General features: G+C 40.8%; 4 protein-coding genes across 8 annotated transcripts in view; 2 read left to right on the forward strand and 2 right to left on the reverse strand.

Annotated features, from left to right (window-relative positions):
- Window positions 1–10,344, reverse strand: part of megf6 (multiple EGF like domains 6) — a 35,322-nt gene extending 24,978 nt beyond the window's left edge. Inside the window, exons 1-12 of one of the 2 annotated variants that reach the window (XM_052077892.1) lie at window positions 10,027–10,344; window positions 8,926–9,060; window positions 8,715–8,824; window positions 8,453–8,557; window positions 5,968–6,090; window positions 5,469–5,591; window positions 3,607–3,732; window positions 3,365–3,487; window positions 1,330–1,452; window positions 960–1,097; window positions 760–882; window positions 310–432 (exon numbers count right to left, since the gene is read on the reverse strand). In XM_052077892.1, coding sequence (XP_051933852.1) covers window positions 310–432; window positions 760–882; window positions 960–1,097; window positions 1,330–1,452; window positions 3,365–3,487; window positions 3,607–3,732; window positions 5,469–5,591; window positions 5,968–6,090; window positions 8,453–8,557; window positions 8,715–8,824; window positions 8,926–9,060; window positions 10,027–10,109 — 1,435 coding nt within the window. In that variant the 5' untranslated portion in view covers window positions 10,110–10,344. Of the gene's footprint in view, window positions 1–309; window positions 433–759; window positions 883–959; window positions 1,098–1,329; window positions 1,453–3,364; window positions 3,488–3,606; window positions 3,733–5,468; window positions 5,592–5,967; window positions 6,091–8,452; window positions 8,558–8,710; window positions 8,825–8,925; window positions 9,061–10,026 lie in introns of those variants that run through there. The other variant, XM_052077893.1, reaches the window with a different exon arrangement.
- Window positions 10,345–11,424: 1,080 nt separating this feature from the next.
- Window positions 11,425–15,765, forward strand: mffa (mitochondrial fission factor a). Of its 4 annotated transcripts, none has more exons than XM_052077920.1 (8): window positions 11,425–11,622; window positions 12,203–12,420; window positions 12,699–12,868; window positions 12,981–13,072; window positions 13,812–13,976; window positions 14,845–14,901; window positions 15,080–15,164; window positions 15,260–15,765. In XM_052077920.1, exons 2-8 carry the CDS (start codon window positions 12,207–12,209, stop codon window positions 15,389–15,391), a joined length of 915 nt encoding a protein of 304 aa, XP_051933880.1. In that variant the 5' UTR covers window positions 11,425–11,622; window positions 12,203–12,206; the 3' UTR covers window positions 15,392–15,765. The 4 variants fall into 4 exon arrangements, with proteins under 4 accessions (XP_051933880.1, XP_051933879.1, XP_051933881.1 ...); XM_052077919.1 differs by having other exon boundaries at window positions 11,425–11,611; XM_052077921.1 differs by lacking the exon at window positions 13,812–13,976 and having other exon boundaries at window positions 11,425–11,611.
- Window positions 15,766–16,178: 413 nt separating this feature from the next.
- LOC127608683 (dynein axonemal assembly factor 1-like) lies at window positions 16,179–18,463 on the reverse strand. Its single transcript, XM_052077911.1, has 2 exons — window positions 17,394–18,463; window positions 16,179–17,087 (listed from the first exon to the last, which is right to left on the reverse strand). The coding sequence occupies exons 1-2, from the start codon at window positions 18,313–18,315 to the stop codon at window positions 16,396–16,398; spliced, it is 1,614 nt and encodes a 537-aa protein (XP_051933871.1). The 5' UTR covers window positions 18,316–18,463; the 3' UTR covers window positions 16,179–16,395.
- A 45-nt stretch (window positions 18,464–18,508) lies between these two features.
- mrpl44 (mitochondrial ribosomal protein L44) lies at window positions 18,509–20,895 on the forward strand. Its single transcript, XM_052077918.1, has 4 exons — window positions 18,509–18,692; window positions 19,473–19,941; window positions 20,305–20,483; window positions 20,567–20,895. The coding sequence occupies exons 1-4, from the start codon at window positions 18,517–18,519 to the stop codon at window positions 20,742–20,744; spliced, it is 1,002 nt and encodes a 333-aa protein (XP_051933878.1). The 5' UTR covers window positions 18,509–18,516; the 3' UTR covers window positions 20,745–20,895.
- Window positions 20,896–21,328: the final 433 nt, after the last annotated feature.

Genomic DNA, 21,328 nt, shown 5'->3' on the forward strand with positions numbered 1-21,328 from the left:
AACAAAGGCCACACAATGACCACGTGTTACCATTGGAATATGATTAAATATTCTATTGAAATGTTATTTTTGTAGGACTCACTAGAATTTCATGTGGATCGAATGACTGGGTATTTATTTTTATGGTCACAATCTCACAACGTTGCGATTGTTAATTTAAAGCCAGTCTAGCCAAGTAGGTTGAAACAAACTCACACCCTTGGTTGTGTTATAAAGCAGGAGATAGTTGGACGTAGAAATCATAGAATGAATGGAAAATTGCATTTTAAAATGTTTTTTGTTTTTAAGAATTGGGTCAAGGTTACTGACAGATGCAAGTGTGCTGATCTTGATCCAAGCGGAAACCCTTTCGGCAAAAACACTCATATGATCCGAGGGTGTTGACACAGCCATGGTCGCAGCCTGAAGTCTCTGCCAGACACTCGTTGATATCTTAAAGGATAATGGAGAAATAACATTTGAAAAAAAAATCCAGAGAGGGACTGCACAAAAGTTGTTATCATAGAAATAAAATGGACTGGAATCTGACGAATCAACAACTCTTGAATCTAATGTTTGGTATCTTGCCTTGTCGTATCAATTGCACAAATGCCTTTGAATAATGGTTTGCTTCTTAGCAACCATACACTTTCTGTTCTTTATCACTGAATCTGGAATAGCTTCTGTCACATCAACATGTCTTGGGATTTGCGTACAAAAATCACAGTGTCACAACACCAAAAAAAAAAACATAATTCGCCAACAATGCAGAAGTCTTACCATCGCAGCCGCAGCCATCTGGGTTTTGTGTGTGGCCGGCTCTGCAGCTGCATTCGTAGCCGCCTGGATAGTTTCTGCAGAAGTGACTGCAGCAGGATTCCCCATTGACACACTCATCACTGTCTGAAGTAGGTACGCAGAAGCACGTTGTCAGATTCCGTATATAACTGACGGTTCACGAGGCTCAAAGAAGTTCTTACCTACACAGGTCTTCCTATCCTGGTCTAGCTGGTAGCCATGATGGCAGGAGCAAAGGGGCCCATTGCTGGTGTGCTCACACTGATGAGAGCAGCCTCCGTTATTCTTCTCACAGCTGTTCACAATCTCCATCTCTATGCCTAGGCATGTACAAAAGTGTATGGCCATAAAATAGACACAAAATCTTCGGTAAACAAGTACAAAAAATGACTTTAGTTTGGAAAGGAAGTAAAGGAGTCATACATTGCAGAGGGAATGTCCTTCACCGTTCAAAACGTGTGCACAAAGCATTGTCCACTGGTGGATGAATGTATCGATTTTTTTCTGCTATAATGGGTCTGTAGTGGGAAAAAAGATGTTATCTTTACTCACGGTAGCAGCGTTTTCCATCTGCACCAAGCTCAAAGCCCGGATGACACACGCATCGAAAGGAGCCCAGCATGTTGATGCATCCATGGGAACACTTGTGATGTCCGGTATTGCACTCGTCAATGTCTGTTGAAGACAGGACATGCACAAAAGTGCTTTGTTGGTTATTTTAAATACCTAGGAATGCAATACAAATGGCAGAAATGCAAGAGTTGCAAAAGATGTAAGATGGAAGATCCTTGACAAAGACATCTTGATTTATTTATCAGTGTCATGGACACAAGAACGTATTGCTAGGTCAGACTGGAATTCACGGTCATGTGCATTTCAGCTTGCATGAAATAAAATGTATCTGACTTGGCAGGACTTGAGTAAACTGTCCCTCTTGGCTCTGTTGATTAAATTTTACGATAGATTGGGAAATTTCCACATACACAGGCAGACATAACATGATTACAAATTCAATACTGGCGGCAGATATTACAAACGATATTGCATTTGTTGGAGCAAGGTTTTGTCGAGAGATGGAGGGACGGAGATTAGGACAAAAAAAACCTGATAATTCATCCAACATCCAAAAATCAATTTCAGGGTCAATGTATTTGACCCTTCGGCCTCCCTGTGTGGAGTTTGCATGTTCTCCCCGGGCCTGCGTGGGTTTTCTCCGGGTGCTCCGGTTTCCTCCCATATTCCAAAAACATGCGTGGCAGGCTGATTGAACACTCTACATCAGGGGTGTCCAAACTTTTTGCCAAGGGGGCCAGATTTTATGTGGTAAAATGTCGGGGGGCCGACCTTGGCTGACATTCTTTACATTGAACAACAATATTGTTCAACAAATCTTAGTAAGCCAGTCTGTTTCACATTTCCATTTTTTATTTTAATTTCAACAATCTTAAGAATTTCTTTTGGTTCATTTGAAACAGGTATATCACATGCAACTGCTTATTCACTTGACTTTTTCTTAAACGGAAGTCTCCTGAGTGCAAATTGATTGATTTGAAACATAAAATGTATCACCATGACTTTTCAATAGTCACAAAACCTTTGACTCGAACAACAGGGAAATGAACAAGCAATACACATATCCACAACGGCAAGGACCATTTGAAATATGACATATCAGTCAATATAAACACGGAGTGATGTCTTGTTAACTCGTGAGTGATGCCCTCTAGTGTCTAAATGCTATTACTCATTTAGTGAATGATATTACTCATTTAGCCACTAGAGGGAAGCAGTACTCTATGAAACATCACTCACCAGTCTACGAGACCTCAGTCAATGCAACACGTGTTCCATTGCGCCCAACCTGCGGGGCAGACGGCACTGATTTTATGACAGGGGCCGAGGGCCAGATGAAATTCGACCGCGGGCCGGATTTGGCCCCCGGGCCGGACTTTGGACATGCCTGCTCTACATTGTCCCTTGGTGTGAGTGTGAGTGCGAATGGTTGTTCGTTTCTGTGTGCCCTGCGATTGGCTGGCAACCGATTCAGGGTGTCCCCCGCCTACTGCCCGAAGACAGCTGGGATAGGCTCCAGCACCCCCCGCGACCCTAGTGATGATCAAGCGGCTCGGAAGATGAATGAATGAATGTATTTGACCCTTCATTGTATTTGAGTCTAGTAAATTTGTAACTACGACGTATGCTTGAAAATAAGTGAACTGCTGTAAAATGAAAACATAAATACGATAAACTGTGTATCGGTATGCACATTTGAAGAGTTGTAGCAGCCGTTATGTATTTGTTTATTTTTTTAATCCAAGCTTAGGTTTAAGTTTAAGTGTTTCTTTACAGAGATGTTCAACTTCAGAGGTTTCATTTTCTAGCTCTCCAGTAAATCACTACTTCTGCCTTGACCAAGCCAATAACGATCAATGTTTGAGACTTTTGTGTGGAATTGTGATTAAACAATAAATAAAAATCAGACTCAAGTAAAGCACTGAAAATCCCTCGAATAATTTTTGAAAGCGCTCAATGTATTTGCTAATGTCCCTTAATGCCCAGTGTAAGATGAGTGCATCTGCTTCCTCACCTTCACAGCTCTTGCCATCTTCAGCCAGAGTAAAACCGGGTCGACAGCTGCATTGAACACGACCATCCGCCGAGACACACAGCTGTGCGCAGCCTCCGTTCCTCTCCTCGCAGGGTTCCCTCACTGCCACATAAAGCCACGGAGGATTTGACCCACACATGCACATTCGATCATGGGTATCTTGTTGATAAACACATTTTTTGTTCAAGGTCTTGTGGAGGAAATTAGGACTGATGACTTACATTCACAGTGTCTCCCATCTGTCTTGAGCTTGTAGTTCTTTCGGCACTCACATTTATAGTGATTGTTACCCATGTCTAGACATTTGTGCTCACAACCACCATTCAACACCAAGCAGGAGTGTATGGCTTAAAAAAACAAAGGAGACGCATGCATGTATGAAAAATAAATGTAAAACATTTGCACGATGAACATTCGTGGTGCCCTTGAACGAGTCACCATCCTCACTCCCATCTCAAACAGTGCAGCACTATTTGTCTCTCGCTGAATCTCTCCTTGCAATGCCTGCATTGTGGGTGATCTGGTTTTCCATGTGGTGTGCCGCGCAAAATAGGCAGAAGAGTGCATGGTGAACTTTCCCTTAAATGATTAGAAGGAGTATAATAAATGACATCAAAACACAATCATATGTTCATTCATCTTCCGTAACGCTTGATCCTCACTAGGGTCGCGGGGGGTGCTGGAGCCCATCCCAGCCGTCTCCGGGCAGTAGGCGGGGGACACCCTGAATCGGTTGTCAGCCAATCGCAGGGCACACATAGACGAACAACCATCCACGCTCACACTCACACCTAGGGACAATTTAGGGTGTTCAATCAGCCTGCCACGCATGTTTTTGGAATGTGGGAGGAAACCGGAGCACCCGGAGAAAACCCACGCAGGCCCGGGTAGAACATGCAAACTCCACACAGGGAGGCCGGAGCTGGATTCGAACCCGGTACCTGTGCACCGTGAAGCCGACGTGCTAACCACTGGACTACCGGGCCGCCCAATCATATGTTTAAAAGGTGAAAAGAATATGTAAGTCACAGTTACTGCAGGCAGTCCTACTGACTTTCGAATATTTCCTTCCAATTACGGTACGATGAACCAAATATGAAATATCACTTCTGTGCCTGAGATTTTATTGGAAGAAAACATTTTAACACTGATGATTTTAGCAGACCCAAACCTCAGCCTGTCCTCTTGTGCAAAGATACGACAGAAAGACGGAGCGAGACTCTCACTACAATGATAACTTTTTTTTCATGTTCGCTGTATTCTCTCTTGTTTAAGAGCATGATCAACTCTAAACTTGTGTATGTTGCTTGTCTATGCCTGGACCTCGAGTCTGTAAAAAAGCAATCAAAATTCAATCAGTGTACATTTTTTTTGTAACTCTCAATGAGACTTTTGCACCTGCTGACAGGTATTCGGGACTATTCATTGAGCGCAACATGCTCCAGATTTGATGTGATCCTTCTGCAGTCTGCATGTTTCGACGCCTTCCGCAAATGTTCAAGAGTCTTTATGTAAGAACTCTTCAAAGTAGGCCAAAGTTGTTCCATTGTCGGTACTTTAGCTTTCGGTCATTATCCTGTTGAAGGACGAATGACCTGCAACTAATTCCGATCTTTGTGATGCTGGGCAGTACAAAAAGCTCCAGAATACCTTGACAATCGTTATTTCATTGGACCATTCATACACAGATTGAAGACACCCAGAGTCAGATGGAGAAAAACATTCCCAGATCATAACCAAGTCTTGACCTTCTTTCACAGACACTCTTCAAAGCTTGTCTAGCTGTAGCCATTATTAACGAGGGTGGGCCAAAATACTTGTTTACAGGTGTGCACGTCTCACTGAGTGTTAGTTACAGCAATTAATTGATTGTAGTGACCGGCTCAAAAGACCATTCAGTTAAGGGTACCGTTATTTTTGTCCAGCGAATTTAATTAGGGTGTGTTTTTTTTTTTAATGCACAAGTACGAAGATTTTCCAATGTCATATTCTGTGTATTTGGTCTCATTCCCTAAAACAATGTTTGAAACGTGTGTACCAATGTAGCATCATGAGCTAGTGAGCAAGTGTTAAAACCGCTTACCAATGCAGGTCCGACCATCAGTGTGCATGCGGAATCCTTCACTGCACTCACAAAAATAAGAGCTTGGTGTGTTGACGCACGTCTGCTGGCATCCTCCATTGAGCTCTGCGCATTCATTGACATCTGAACACACACAAATGTACAATAATATTCAGAATAATCGAAAACAAAAGGAAGATGTCTAGTGTGGTAAACTGTGGTTGTCTGTAGACTCATCTGCAGAAAGCCATCAAAAGGGAAAGCACAAACAAAGTGAGAACATGCCAACTAACCAAAGTGTTATTAATCCAAAGGTGGTCCATATATAAATAAAATGACACTGGGAAGAAAGGTGGTGGTAACATCAGAAACCAGTTGTCCATTCATTTTCTAGACAACTTGTTCTTATTCAGGTCACGGTTAGGCTGGAATACTGGAGAAAACTATCCAAACTGCACAGGAGAAGGCCACATAAAAAATGTGTTTGTGCAAACTGGTTGTCTCCTCACGTTCTTCTTACCTTGACATGACTTGCCATCTGGCCCCAACTCACTGCCCACAGGACACTTGCAGTAGTAGCTGCCAATCGTATTGCAACAGTTTTCTTCGCAGCCTCCTTTGTCCACCTCACATTCATTTATATCTGAAAGAAAAGCAAATTGTGAAAATGACTTGGCTCAATCCATAAGACAACGTGTGATACTTTTATTTTAAAACTATATACTGTATGCATTGGGGGGAAAAAAAAACTCAATACATTGCTGATCATTCTGTTAAAGATTTTAGAGATAAAGGAGAATTTGAAAATGAAAAATGAAATGGAAAAAAAACAACACAAAGAAGATGCACAAGAAGCATTAGAATCTTATATCCTTCATTCTGTATGTAATTAATAAAAGTTCTGATGTCGTATTAGAGTGTGTGCCAGATGTAACTTTCTGAATGTGTGATGCTGCAATGGCTGTGTGCATGCGCATGGATATGACAATGTCCTATTCTGTCGAAAAGCAAAAAAAAAATAATAATAATAAGTGCCAGGAAGGCAGTCTAAAAGGGGCAACAGATACAACAGAAGTGATGGAACAGTGCCACCGTTTGTGGATTACATAACTGATTAAGGACACGTCAAGAAGGACCATAAATCAGAACCTCGGGATGGAAACCTGAGACTTTTCCCCAAAATGAGTCTGTAAAGATCTCAATCTAGATCTAAAGATCAGTTGTCACTTTCTTTGCTGGAAACGCACTGTGTGCATGCCATTATTCACGGAATTAAGTGTGTTCTACACTCAAGTGGAAAGTGTTGCCATGGAGCTGCTATATGAACAAGGCAAATAACAGTTTCCCATCCGGTAACACGGACAACACGCAGATGGTTAAAAGCTCTTGTGTTCTCTACAGACATACTGATTCCAGATCCCTGTGTAGATCATTAAGTCTTACTTGCATAGCGTGTTCTCTAGACTCCACTTCAGAATTTCCCAAAAGATCTCTTCGCTTCCTCCACCAAAAACAACCTCAACTGCCTGCTTCAACTTTGAAGCAGTCTTATTGAAATATTACATTATAGAATTGATTCGAATTTATTTTCCATAATACTACCAACAAAACTGAATTCCCCTTCCAACAAGATATCAGTTTAAGTTCTGTAGTTTTTCTTTTGATGTTATACTTTTTTTGTGTCATTAGACGACACGAGAACAGGCTTTCATGTACAGTACATACGCCCTGCATATAAACAGCAGGTGTGTTTGATCTAGCAGCATTATAAATCAAGCCCGTTCAAACATGAACTCTGCAATCGGGGTGAGAGTTGAAGCGATGAGAGATGGCCTGACTATTTGCTCCTGCAACAAATACTCAATATACAAGTCACACTTGGAACATAAAAATGCTTGTCGAAACTTTCAGTCCTAATTGTGTCCAAGAAACCGGAACAGAAATCACTCAAACCACCTGCAGTGTGAAGTCAATACTGACCATGAATAACAAAAACTAAAGTGAGTAATCGGAATCATCAATAGTTTCCAACCTTGAGCTACAGCAACTCTTTCAACACCTCCTCAGCTGAATCTTGTGTTTGTGTGTGTGTGTGTGTGTGTGTGTGTGTGTGTGTGTGTGTGTGTGTGTTTTCAACATATACATTTTAGAGACACACTAAATTCAAACCAAACTTGAAGTCCTATAACAAAGTCTTACTGCAGCATTTATTTAACAACAATGTGTGCAGTGGATAAATTGTTCTGCGTATGATGGAGAGCTGCATAAATCTGTCCGCAGAAGTGCGAGAAGGAGAATGCTTTCATCACTGAAGAAAACCAAAAAAGTGAGTTGAGCTGAGACCTTAGAACATGTGAAAGACAAACTCATAGAAATCCTCATCTAATCTATCACTCCAATGTGCAAAAAGCAAATAATTTGGGCCAAAACACTCACAGCAGACAGCTGCCTCTACAACACGTGCTTGTGACATTGTCGTAAAGAAGGGCTTCTGTTTAAAAAACCGAGGCAGGCAAGCGCTCACTCAGGTGAATCTGTGAGGGTGGCAAACGCTTTGTGGAGTGTACATCCGTGTGTGTGTGAGTGTGTGTGCGCGGTGGGTGTGGCAGGGGGACTAGCAACCCAATATCCTCAGGTCACCAACAGTATTCCCAACAGTCCCTATGCATTTACTGGACAACACGTATTTTACAGCATATGTTTGTTTTTTGAATGCGTCGCGAGGCATTTGGCAGGTTAGGATCCCAAGCACACAAAGCACTGTTTTTGTTGTTGTTTTTTTTAATTGCAGCAAGACTCAACAGAACCTTTAAAGCCCATGCGCACCACGACTCCTCAAGAATTTCTACCACCTTGAACAGCCAGAGACCCCACAGGACCACCTCTTAAGAAGTTAACAGACTGTCGATGCTACGCTGTAGGTAAACTCCAATGATGACGTGGTGGAAATGTGGTGTACGTAGAGTAACTGTGAAATATTGACAACAATAGGAGTGAAAACTTACCATATTGACACCGTGTCCCTTTAAAACCTTTTGGACAATGACATATAAGATCCCCACTCTCTGCGCATCGGCCTCCATTGAAACACGTATCGGCACTGCATATCCCTAAAGGTGTGACATATAATAGTGTGACATTATCATATATATTTTTACAGTTTTATAATGTTTAGTTAACTGGTACAATTACATACTGTATGGTTTATTTTTTGGGGTCACCAGTGAAAACGTTGCATACTGATATTAAAATGCTAATAATACCTACTATGAAGACAGCCTGGTTCGCCATCTGTTTGAGTCCAACCAGGGCAGCACTTATAAACTGTGCGAATATCTGTCCTGTACATTTGTCTGTACATTGTGTAATATGCTGTCCTGTGGAGAGCAAAATCGGCCTTGCTTACTGGGTTGTAATAGCTACATTTCACCATGAACATGATGAATTATTCAGTGTTGGAGAAAGGAGTGACTCTTACCTCCTCTCATATCCTACACACCATCTGTGGCCTGTGCAGCCCTGCCTCCACACCTTCACCATTCGTGTAAAACCCTGAACACAAGGCTGAGGGCCACCCAAATGAAACATCTCCTGGTCGGCGCAAACATTGGGCCTGAAATGCAGACAGAGATGAACAGATCTGTTGCTGATGCCATTTGAATTAGTTTCACAAAAGAGAACAGATTAACCATGACCTTTCGCATGCTTCTTCTCATGAACATCACTCTTAACAATAATGCCAATGACAATTGCACGTTTTGTGATGTGTTAAAATCCACATGATGTTACAGGGGCATCCAGAATGCCCAACATTTTTAAAAAACAAAATCATTTTTCTGTACATGGACGCGAAGGTTTCAAAACTAGTGCGAGTACAGGTTTAACATTTACAATTGTCTGCACGACCATTTTCGAGCAGATTTGGGAGAAAGAAAAGACTGTTAGCTTGTCTGTTAACTCTTCTTGTCATTATGATTGTGGCAACCAACATTAACACCCAAGTTGATAAGTTGTTCCTCAATTTTTTCTGGCAATGGCGGGAGCTTCAGGTGGCTTTCCAAATGGCCTATGGCGGGGTCCACCTCTACCAACCATCTGGCTCCAATTGAAAACACTAACAGCCTGAAGTTAATGAAAGGAAGTGTTCAGCTTTGCTTGTCATTAAAACGTTTCACTTAACCTTGCCGAACACACTCTAATTAATTTAATAGACGTCTGTTGGCGAGACAAAATACTTTAGAATTTGAATTTTGTTGGAAGGTACATTAAAGGCAATTCAAACCGTGCATTTGTCATAGGTTACTTGCAAGTGCGACCTCTAGTGGCCAATTGAAAGAATATGATTTCGATCGGTCATCATGATGCTTGCGTCTAATTACAACTGTTCACACACACACACACACACACACACACACACACACACACACACACTCACACACGCGCGCGCGCCTCACAATAATTAATGCTCTATATCGCTCCAGAAGTGTGTGAACATGTAATCATTTAATTTAGTATCGTTTTCATTTAACAAGTTCAGATATTCGATACAATATATTCTATTTCGAAACAATCTACTTACATTTCGAGTTGCAATTCCAATGTTGACCCGGCGTACAATGTGCTGAATGATATCAGACACAAAGTGAAAATGTCTGGGAACATAATTAATATAAGGAAAGAGGCCTAATTTAACAATACTTTCTGTTCCTTAGGAAGCCGATGGCATCATTAGGTTGCCGGGAAGCAAAACGGGCCATCAAATGAAGAACACGTTTCCATTAAAATAATCCGTCTTGAGAAAATTGGTGTAAGTCTTCAGTACTCTGGCATGTGATCTGGACGTGAGCTCGCGTCAGCTGTGAGAGAAGATGAAGGTCGACGTCTCGTGTCAACAGGTTTGCGCGTAAGTGCACCACCCACCGTCGTAGAGTGGGTTGCTTACCACCTCCACCCCAAGTAAAACTGACTCGGAAATCTGGAGTTTAATGGTTGTCTTGATGGTTGAATGGTTTGATAGATAGATAGATAGATAGATAGATAGATAGATAGATAGATAGATAGATAGATAGATAGATAGATAGATAGATAGATAGATAGATAGATAGATAGATAGATAGATAGATAGATAGATAGATAGATAGATAGATAGATAGATAGATAGATAGATAGATAGATAGATAGATAGATAGATAGATAGATAGATAGATAGATAGATAGATAGATAGATAGATAGATAGATAGATAGATAGATAGATAGATAGATAGATAGATAGATAGATAGATAGATAGATAGATAGATAGATAGATAGATAGATAGATAGATAGATAGATAGATAGATGTGCATCCAGATTTAAATATTCATATTAGAATCGTGTGGAAAATTCACTTCTTAAAGGATACACCAATTCATGCACTAGCACAGAGTGAGATTTCATGAGTATATAATATATTCGCATTATGATACATTGATGATAAAAGTCCAAATTTGACCATCTAAAGGAATAATGAAATTATTAGGTAAAAATTAGGTAGGTATTGGCCTTCTGAAAAAGTATTTTCAGTTATTAATTAATCTTTTCGTTTTACTTCTTGAATTGAGGTCCTGAAATAAACTTTTTTGGAGATATAAAAAAATAATAAAAGTTATAATTCAAAATAGCTGAACTTATCCATTAGGCATGCTTTGTTTGATGACATTACGTAACTATTCATAAAAGTTTTGTTTCAACTAATATAAATTTCCACAAATCCGTATCACCCAATAAAATGCCAACAAACATTCACACTTTGTTACTGGTTTTATGATTTGTCATTGTAATACATGATGTAATAGTATATTAATTAATATTGCTCAAAGTGATCTCGTAATATCGTGCACCAAGTGTACCTATTATTGTGGAAAATGAGTTTAGACGTACAACTTTATTCGTAAAACGTTTATGCTTTCGATATGAGCGGTCGTGACCGTGACGTCACTTCCCGTGGTGATTCCTGTTCGACTGAGCACACAGGAGGATGAAAAGTTCCCATCCGACTGCTCTCGACTTTTGGAATTTTAACTGTTGTATTTTGTTCCCGCACGTTCGGAGTAAATGTGAAAGGTCTTTTCGCGACTCGGGAGCTTTATTAGAGGAAAGTGCTACCTTGAGCAAATAAGCAAAGGGTGAGAAACAGGTTTGAACTCTTCGCTTCAATTGCGCCAATGCTAGATTGTTACTTAGCGTCATAAACAGCCAGTTATATTTACAGTATTTTTTCCTCGAATGTCACATATTAGAAACCCTAACTAAAGGAGCACATATCACTCTTGGCCAAGCGTGTTTTATGTTAATATTTGCGAATAGGAGTGTTAACAAGTTTGAGGGTGACCGCTATGTAGCAAACAATGCTAATGAGAAGAAACAAGACTTATTGGAAAGGGCTTTTGCATGTCATTGCGGTTGACTTGAACTCCTTAACGACCATTTCCATGGTCATTTATATGTAACTGTAATAGTTCCACCTGGTTTGTATTTATGTCCGTGTCCTGTTGTGAAAAAAATCCACGAATCTCCGTTTCGTCTGTCAACGGACGTGATTGTTTTCATCATGTGATTTGTTTTTGCCTCATACATTTGAAATGGCTCTCAGTGATACTGTACGAGTAGACAATGGCGATGTGAATATAGTTTGTTGCAGTGAGTCCGCACTATGCATACTGTCGGTATTGACTGTATGATAACTAATGATGGTGTCACGTCATATTTCCGCACAGCCAAATGAACGGCGCAACATTCCCCTCTCCCGTTGCCGAGATGGCAGAAATCAACCGCATTCACTATGATCTGGAGTACACTGAGGGGATCAGCCAAAGGATGCGCATACCTCAGATGCTTAAAGTGGCTCCCCAAGGCCAGGACGACTCCGGTCTTGGCTCACGGCAGCTTCCTCAGAGTGTTATAATGCAGGTCCCGGAAAGAATTGTTGTCTCAGGTCTGAATACTTGTTTGTACCCTTCATATAAAATCAATGTGTTCTTCTAAAATTGGTGGCTTTGTAAACATGTACCAGATACAATATGATAAAAAATATATTCATTTGAAGAGGTTGTGACGGAGTGTGCCCTTTAGTATTTGATAATTGGTTGAAAAAAGGAGGCTTGCGAAAGAAATGTATCATCAATGTAGTCTTACTTTTTAATTTTAATTAACCTGTAATGTAAAGAATTATATTTGATAGCACTTTGACCTCATGATGACTCCATACTTCAGGAGACGCTGATGACAGCCAGTTTTCAAGACCGAGAGACTTAGATTTAATCCAGTCAACGCCTTTAGAAGCCTTGTCCCTGAAGACCCCACCGAGAGTACTCACACTCAGTGAGCGACCTCTTGACTTCCTGGAGGAAGAGCAGAATAGAGCACCAGAAAGTGAGGCCGTGGTAAGTGATAGAGCAATCAGTCCTGTTCCATTACAGTATGGGAAAAATCAATTGAGCAAAGTGAAACTCTGATTTACAGTCAATCTTGGATAACTGGCATTATTTGTTTTAGCTGCGGCCCCATGGCCGATCGAGACGAGAACGCTCAGCGAGTGAGAATGCAGCTGTCCGTCATGGAAGTCAATTGATGCATAATGATTCAGCGTGAGTATTTGTTCAGCCATTGGTACTGCATCCTTCTTGCATGCTGCATCTTTTTCCTACTTTTACTTTCACGTTTCCCTTTTTTCCCCATATAGACATTGTTGTCTTTATTGCCACATAATACACTTTTTTGGGGGGTGGTGGTTCAAGAATCCATTAAAAGTTGTCTCATATTTATTTTGCATTAATAGTTTGATAAGAGCAAAGTTTGTCAATTGTAGAGCCTTTTTCAATTTTTGCAGTCGGGAAGGAGAGTGCCCAGGGACCATCATGTAGAAGAAAAAAAAAAATTAACACACCGTTTTGTAACGTAATCCCTTTTCCTCGCTCACATGATTTAATGTCTTGTTTTAATGTTTTTCCTAGCTTGTCTCTGTATTTGCAGGGCAGTTGCTCCAATAAAACTATATTGTTGGCAATTTAGGATAAGCCTTGCCATTTCTTTAAACATGGTCACACCATTCCTAAAAAGTAATGCATGTTAGAGCTTGTAATTAAAATGTAATTTAATTTGCATGCCCTACGGCGATTTTTTTTTTCGTGCTATGGGTGTCAATTTTTTACTCAAGCTATGTAGCAGTGTATCTTTCCTGAACACTGCAGCAGAACTAACACATTTGAGGATAGTTCCTTTTCCTCATTTCTCTCCCATCTCCTTCCCTGTTCCCTTTTCTCTTCCTGTTTCCTTTCCTTATTATTTTCTCTAAATTGGCTGCTCTAAATGGTTGCCTCCAAGCAGTGCAACAGCATCCCCCCCAGCCACTCTTCACTCCCCTTCCCCTTCTACCGTGGCTGAAGAAGAACACAACCTGTACAGCGCTAGTGGCGTTTTATCTTTCCTCCAGTGCACTACACGTCGGGCCTACGAGCATGTCCTTGAGGTCTTGGATGAAAACCCTCGCAGGTGACCCCCCCCAATTGCCACAATCTCTCATTCGGCCAGTAAGGAGAGCGTCACACAGCGAGATGGCGATCTTTTCTAGCAGTGAAGCCCCCTCAACATCACGGTTGTAATCAGATAGGATTGCAATAATATGTAAACCTTTTAATAATGAAACAACACATGAAGCATTTCAGGTGGAAAGATCAAATGGCATAACAGTTTCTGCTGTCAATATGTTACAAGCTACTGGGATGCTATCTGAAAGAAAAATTACCCCTACCATTAACTGTATGATAACCTGAGGTTGTGTAGTAGGTACAAGTATGGTGAATAGTTTGGCGCTGGTAAATTAAGCTTAAGATGGCATTAAATGTCATTTCCTTATCAAATGCGAGGACATAATTCCTCCAGGCAACACTGCGGTGTGCCATAATGTTCCATGCAGTGTGTTTGCATGCCACCTTACAACAAATGGGGTAGTGCTGCGTGCATATTAGAGTCCAATTTCAAAGAACACAATGCAGAATTTGTGAAATAAACTATTACACTCGTTGGTTGAGCAAACTACCAGTTATAAATATTCTCATAATCCTCAGAAGTTAAAAATGTGCCAAATCTTGGTAACAAACAAGAGAAATGGTTTGGCAGTTAGAACATCAGACTTAATGAGGGAGGTTAAGTCGATTCAATTAAAATGAAAGGCCTGCGTACCTTGTTTGCAAATTGGCAAAACCAAAACATTTTTAACCTGTTTGGCAAGCGTTTTTATCTAGAATAGGGAAGGGTATCCACACATTTGCATGCTTTTGGAACAGTGTTTTGTGTAAGTGCTAGCGCTTATGTTTCCCTTTTTACCCCAACCCAAACCTGTATTTCCTCACCCCTGTAGAAAAACATCACTGCGAGGGGGGTCAGCTTCAAGCTCCAACCCCCTGAATGAATCCAGGTAACACCATGTAGCACTCACTTTTCATTTTGTTCCCCTCCTTTAACCCATCCTTTCCTGTCTATTCCTCTTGTTTCATGCACCATTTGTGGTGAAGTGAATGAATTTGCATAGACCATTTTACGTGAGGTATATTAAACGCGTTTTAATCCAGGTTATTGTGCAACTGTTTTTTAAGGCTTGCATTATCAACATACGAAGGCTCTCTGGATGGAGGATCTGATGACATGAACATTGTAGATGCTGCAACACTTCGACGACAGGTTGGAACATTGCAATAACAACATCCATGTTTAGTGGCTAAGAGAGTTGATCTGGCAAAAACTAACTGGAAAAAAAATGTACTTTTAATTTGTAGCTTATCAAGTTAAACCGACGGCTCCAGCTTCTGGAAGAAGAGAATAAGGAGCGAGCAAAGCGCGAGATGATCCTGTACTCTGTCACTGTCGCTTTCTGGCTCGTCAACACGTGGGTGTGGTTAAAACGTTAAAGTACATCTGTATTGCCAGTACCCCTGCAAAACAAGTTAACATCTCCATGACGTGTGTGACATGTTACACTTGCTGCCATATGAGCAAGACCATAACCTATTGCGCGAAGCACTCATGTCATGTTTGGTTTATTTAATATACAGGGATGTCCATTTTTTTTACAGCTGTGCTTTTGTTAGTTTGGTTCTATTTTTGTTTTTGATTCTAAATGTTGAGCAATGCTAAGCATGACTTGTAAATATGTATCACTTTAGAAAGGAGTAATGCTATATTTTGTTTCTAAATCTAAATGTTGAGCAGTGCTTGCTGTGACTTGTAAATATGAAAGTAGTATGTCATTAATAAAGTACAGCTCTGTTTACCAAAGGAAAAATGCAGCTGTGATAGAGATGTGTAATTAAGTTGCATATTTATATATTTACGTACAGGGTATGTACAACTGTGGTGCAAGAGAGAGGTTAGAATGGCTCTGCGTAAAACATGACTATTCTTCAAGTGTCCTTGTAAGAGCCCTGATTAAAATTCTATTGAACCTCCGTGGAAGGAGCTGACAAATACCATCTAGAGAAAGCACCCCCTCAAACATGGAGACATTGAATCAGTTTTCTAATGAAAAGCAGGCCAAAATACCTGCTGAGAGGTGCAAACGTCACACTAAAAGTTAACTAACATTTGAATGCAGTGATTACTTCAAAGGGTTGTGAACAGAATATGAAGTACCACTATTTTTGTCAAGGCCTGCTTGATTAGTTCATTAATTAAAATAATACAGTTGAACCACAATATCAAATCTGATTTTTATTGGTTAATTCTTTCAATTCACATTTCTTAATTACTTTTGGAAGCTCCAGGATATTTCTGACTACTGTGGGCTTTTCTTTCATTAACAGAGTGGTACCAACACTTGTCCACGTCTCTTTAGCCGCAGAATTGAGCATCCTACACACCAACCTGAACAGGAGAATCAGTCAGACTGTGTCCTCAATCAGAGACCACCTTCATTTTAAAGCTCCTCAATCAGGCAATGTGGTTTTAAGGACAGTTCGCTTGTTTGGAATTTTGCATCTGGATTAGGAGTGTCCCTATCTTCGGGATAGATTAATGATGAATCAGGATCTTTGGTTAATTTGCAGACGCTTGGGCACACTGGATTTTCTCCACGAAAAGGGGTAACCTTTCTGACTGAATGACCCTCGTCGTTCAGGTCGTCCCCTGTAATGACTTCTATTCTTGGTCTCGCCATCAAATTGGAAAACATTTCTGAGACATTCTCTGGCTCCACATCTTCCAGGTCAGGCAGATCATCCACAAGAAGTGGACCTGTTAGTGGAATGGTTTCCAACTGCTCTGCATCCACCAGTTCGGTCACGTGTAGGCCAGGACTATGGGATGATTCTGGGGAAGTCACAGGAAGTAGTTGATGTGGAATGTTCACTTCTCGCCCTGAGTCATTGCTTAGGGTCACTCTCTCTGGTTCTTCTCTGTTATTGTCCTCAGGTGCTTGCTTGTATAATTCCTTGCCATATTTCTTTGCTTCAAAATATTTGTTGGGAACCTTTTCGTGGGGCAACTGTTTTGTTTTGTTTTGTATCAGCTCCTCACGCGCATCCAAAGTGTCTTGAACAAATACTTGGATTTTCTCTACAGGTGGCTCCTCGTAAGAAGCCTCTGGGTTGATTAAAGGCTCGGTTTCACCTGAAAGTGATCAAAATGGGAAACATCTTCATGAGTATATTAAAACACATACTTTTTCATCAGTCTCTCCTAGGAGGTAAAATACTGTAACTGATTTAATTTTACAAAGATGTGTCATCTTGTAAACTGACTTAAAAATTTAATGATGTTTTAGCTAATTAGGACCATAGGCAAAAGCAATCTACTATATGCTCAGGTGTTAGATGCTAAGTGTAAGAGTTGGCAAGTAAAAAGCCATAGAAACTAATCTTTTTGTGCCCTTTGGAAAAATGCAAATCAACGTGTATGATTATCGAACTCGCAAACCTCTGTCAACGTCCATTTTCATGTGTTGTTTCTCCTGGGCTTTCTTTCGGATCATTGCCAAAGCATCCAAGCCTTCCTGAATTTTTCTTCTTTCTCGTGTGTTCCATTGCTGTGCCTCCTTGCGTTCCTCCTCAATTCCACCAAGTGCCCAAGCCTCTGCACACGCCTTGTCTTTGGGGAATACAGGCCTGTCATCGAGGAAGGTAAGCCGCTTCAGGCGCACAATCAGTGTTTTTCTGTAGTTGGGGATTTTTTTCACGACTTCATTGCCCATCAAGTTAAGGACTCGCAGTTCAGGCATGGCTTCAAGCACAGCAAGAATACCAGGATCAGTTAATAGGTTGTGAGACAGATCCAGCACACTGATGGATAGACACTGAATCAAATGCTCTATGTCCCCAATTCCCTCCAGCTTGTTATGGGCAATCTGCAGAGTAGTAAGTTGAGGAAGGCAAGAAATGTTCTCAATGGTCTGTATGTAGTTATTGGAGACATTTAGAGTGCACAGGCTTTTCAGAGGCTCAAGATTTTCCAGCTTGCGGATAAGGTTCTGCTGAAGAAACAGACAGCGAAGGTCAACCTGTGCATTCAGGTTACCAATCTGTTGCAGCCCATTGCTTTCTAGCCAAAGACACTTCAATCCTGTGTACTCCTCCAAATTTTCAATGCTGTCGAAACCTTTAAAATGCAGATACAAGGTGTCATTCAGGCATGGTGTTGAGTAGAGTTTGTACTGCTTACAGTGGTCTTTTAAAAATGTCTTGGTCATCCGCGGCCCTGAAGTCTTTCCGTGTTCTTTCTTTTCTCCACGTCCGTCCTGTATCGCAGCAATTTGAGCAGATGTTTCCCCGTCTTCAACTCCCATTTGAATGGTTGTTGACGTACTATCATGTTTTGGTTCACCACCCTCGGTAAGCAACATTGTGCCAAAGGTGTCTGCGCTTTGTGTTTAAGTGTCGCGGTCCAAAAAAATCCTTAGCTGGCTGGAGTTCGTTCAATCACCCAAAAACTAAATGTGTTTGTTGATGTTTTGTTCCTATGGTAACTCTCTGAGAAGAGGCCGTTGTCACCTGTTTCTGGTCGGACTTGTTTAGCTGACGTACCGTCTATCAAAGTAGTAAGCATGGCGTCGGGGGTTATTCTTAATCGAGGCGCGTTGACGTTAGGGACATACTGCCAACATTTGAGTTGGAATGTCACGGTCACGCAGGTTCGAGGGATTAAGCGTTGGATGAGGGCCTATACACATCTAATGGCAAAAAAGCTAAAGCTTGAAGGTCCTCCACTTCCGAAACCAAGGTGAGGCTAACGTCGGCGAAAACAACTTCGTTCGAGATCGACTCAAGAGCGATGAATAATTGAGATGAGTTAATTGCTGCATATTTATTTAACGTGCAAAACTTTGTATTGCAATGTGCAATAATTATCACTGGCCGTGAACATGCAATCTTGTTACTCACGACCCTGCAAACTGAGCTATTGGGAAACAGTCAGCAATGCTGATGCCCATTCACTTCAATTGAAGTTCAAGTTCTGTGCTGGACATCTTGAAATTAGGTCGAATATATCCGAGTCATTGAGCGTCAATGCAAAAGCTATCTGAACAAACGCATGAATGAGTGTTTATGAGCGGCCCATTCGGATGATGACGTCATCGATTATTTGTTGTGACTGTAGTTTGCACTTTGCTGCATTGTACAACGGCCCTGCGTCATACTATGAGATGTTTGGCCTCCATATTGGGATACATGGAGTTAATTATTGTAAACACTGCACAGCATCATGCAACGTAGACTAAAACAAGTGTAACATTTAAAGGTCACACTGACAAGGACAATCAAACAGAATTATATTTACACATTTTTATACATTTGTTTGGTCTTGTATTGGGTCACTTACTGCTTCTAATTGAAGTGTGCTTCATTTGAATTGTTAGTGTAAATGCAACCCATATTTTATTTCAATTCCAGACTAATTTTCTTCTTTTAAACCTCATGTCAATTCCGCCCAAAAATGTGTAGTGATTGATTGTTTTCAAAATACAACACTCTAATCAGCTACACATGTGATTTCTTTCAGATCTCAAAAGCCTAATTGGGATTACCATGCCGAAGTTCAGGCTTTCAGCACCCGCCTCCATGAAAACTTCTCCCTGGAGCGACTGAAAACAGCTTTCATAAATCCCTGTTACCTGCAAGCGGAGCTGAAAAGGAGACAAGAGCTGGGCATGGACTCTGAAGTCACACCTCTTGCTCTGCATGATAATATTGAGTTGAGTGCACAGGGAGATGCCTTCACAAAAAGCTTCCTGACTGATTGGTGCAGGGCTAGCTTTCCCAGCTTGCCAACACAAGGGGTGGAAAGTGTCGTGAGACACCTCACGAGCGTAACCCTAGTGAGCAATGTAGCACAAAATCTTGGTGTTGAGGATCTAACCATGAGTTTACAATTCCCTGTCCCGGACAATGTACTTCATTCTACATTCATGGCAGTGATTGGAGCACTACATGACAGCAGTGGAACAGAACGCACAGGATACTTCCTCAGGGTGAGAGTTGATCAATCGGTTTACATAATGAGGTCTCGGGCTGGGCGATAATTCAATATAAATATGTATTGCGATAGACATCAATCAGTTCGATATCAGTAGAAAATGCTTTCGATTAAAAAAAAAAGTATCAGAATACAAATCCAAGCATGAAGTGGGATACACTATTTCAATGAAGAATAACCATTCTATCCAACGATGAACCGGCAGCCAAACCAATGACGAAAAAGCGTGCATGTATTAGATTGTGATATACTTTTCAGTCATATCGCCCAGCCCTAATGACATAAGAGATCTTTGTTGTCTGTTTGAAAACGAAGGATTAAATACATTTCCCTTCTTTCTGCATCTTCTCAACCTCAGGATTTCTTAGTTTCCCAGCTAATAGGAAAAGACCTTTTTGATATGTGGACAGTGGTCAATCCAATGGGCCTTCTGGTGGAGGAACTCGGTAAGAGGAATGTTCCCCCACCAGAGCCCCGCCTCATCAGGTCTGCTGGGTCCAGCACTGTTCTGCCGCTCTACTTTGTTGGTTTGTACTGGTATGTGTATGTCTTTTTAGATAAATTGTATTTCATTTGTCTTTTATAATAAATATTCTGTTTCCTCCATTGTATACATCCAGTGATAAAAAGTTCCTGGCCCAGGGTCCAGGTGAGACACTTGTTGCAGCGGAGGAGGAGGCAGCTCGTGTGGCCCTGCGAAAACTCTATGGCTACACTGAGGACCGCAGACCCTTCGACTTTAGTCCACAACCACAGCATGAGCATCCTTTACTTCAAACAGTCAGCAGCAATTCATAAGACAAAAACACTTGGCTTGCTACTTGTAGCTGAAGAACAACTTCCCAATTTATTGCCAGAAAAATAATGTGCTTATTGAGATCATTGTCTGTTTTGTGGTCTTAAAATGAAAAATAAACAATCTAAACAAATACATGTAAGTTGCAAGTTTTGTATTCACTTTTAGAATGCATGTATAAAAATATATAAGGAATACATTCCCATGGCGTTTATGGGTGCACATGGTAGTTTTATTTGATTAATGTTAGAAATGAGGGGGTGTATATATAAATAGAGAGAGATGGAGATAAATAGATAACGTTGTCAAAGAATGCGGAAGTTTATGGCGGTACTGTACTACAGATAACTGATTTGACTTCTCATGCTGCGTTCTACAACCTCTGATTATTTCTAAACCGCCTTCCGCACTGTTCGACCAATAGATTCACCAGAAGACGGGCCAAATCGTTTTGTCATTTTAATGACATGAAATGTCGAAGTTATGTGTTAAAAATTTAAACTATTTCGGTTTGTTGTGGGAAACCACACGAACATTGAACAAAACAATGTCAACATTTCAAAAAGTATACTGACGACCACGATGT

This window comes from Hippocampus zosterae, chromosome 10 (assembly GCF_025434085.1).
Source record: "Hippocampus zosterae strain Florida chromosome 10, ASM2543408v3, whole genome shotgun sequence".
Lineage (NCBI taxonomy): Eukaryota > Metazoa > Chordata > Actinopteri > Syngnathiformes > Syngnathidae > Hippocampus > Hippocampus zosterae.

Coding starts and splice junctions, on each gene's coding strand:
- mffa (XM_052077920.1), top strand. CDS start 12,207: ATGAACGGCGCAACATTCCCCTCTCCCGTTGCCGAGATGGCAGAAATC. Junction 13,073..13,811: donor TTGATGCATAATGATTCAGC/GTGAGTATTTGT, acceptor GCCTCCAAGCAG/TGCAACAGCATCCCCCCCAG. Junction 14,902..15,079: donor AACCCCCTGAATGAATCCAG/GTAACACCATGT, acceptor CTGTTTTTTAAG/GCTTGCATTATCAACATACG.
- mrpl44 (XM_052077918.1), top strand. CDS start 18,517: ATGGCGTCGGGGGTTATTCTTAATCGAGGCGCGTTGACGTTAGGGACA. Junction 18,693..19,472: donor CCTCCACTTCCGAAACCAAG/GTGAGGCTAACG, acceptor GATTTCTTTCAG/ATCTCAAAAGCCTAATTGGG. Junction 19,942..20,304: donor GCACAGGATACTTCCTCAGG/GTGAGAGTTGAT, acceptor TCTCAACCTCAG/GATTTCTTAGTTTCCCAGCT.
- LOC127608683 (XM_052077911.1), bottom strand. CDS start 18,315: ATGTTGCTTACCGAGGGTGGTGAACCAAAACATGATAGTACGTCAACA. Junction 17,088..17,393: donor GAAAATGGACGTTGACAGAG/GTTTGCGAGTTC, acceptor GATCACTTTCAG/GTGAAACCGAGCCTTTAATC.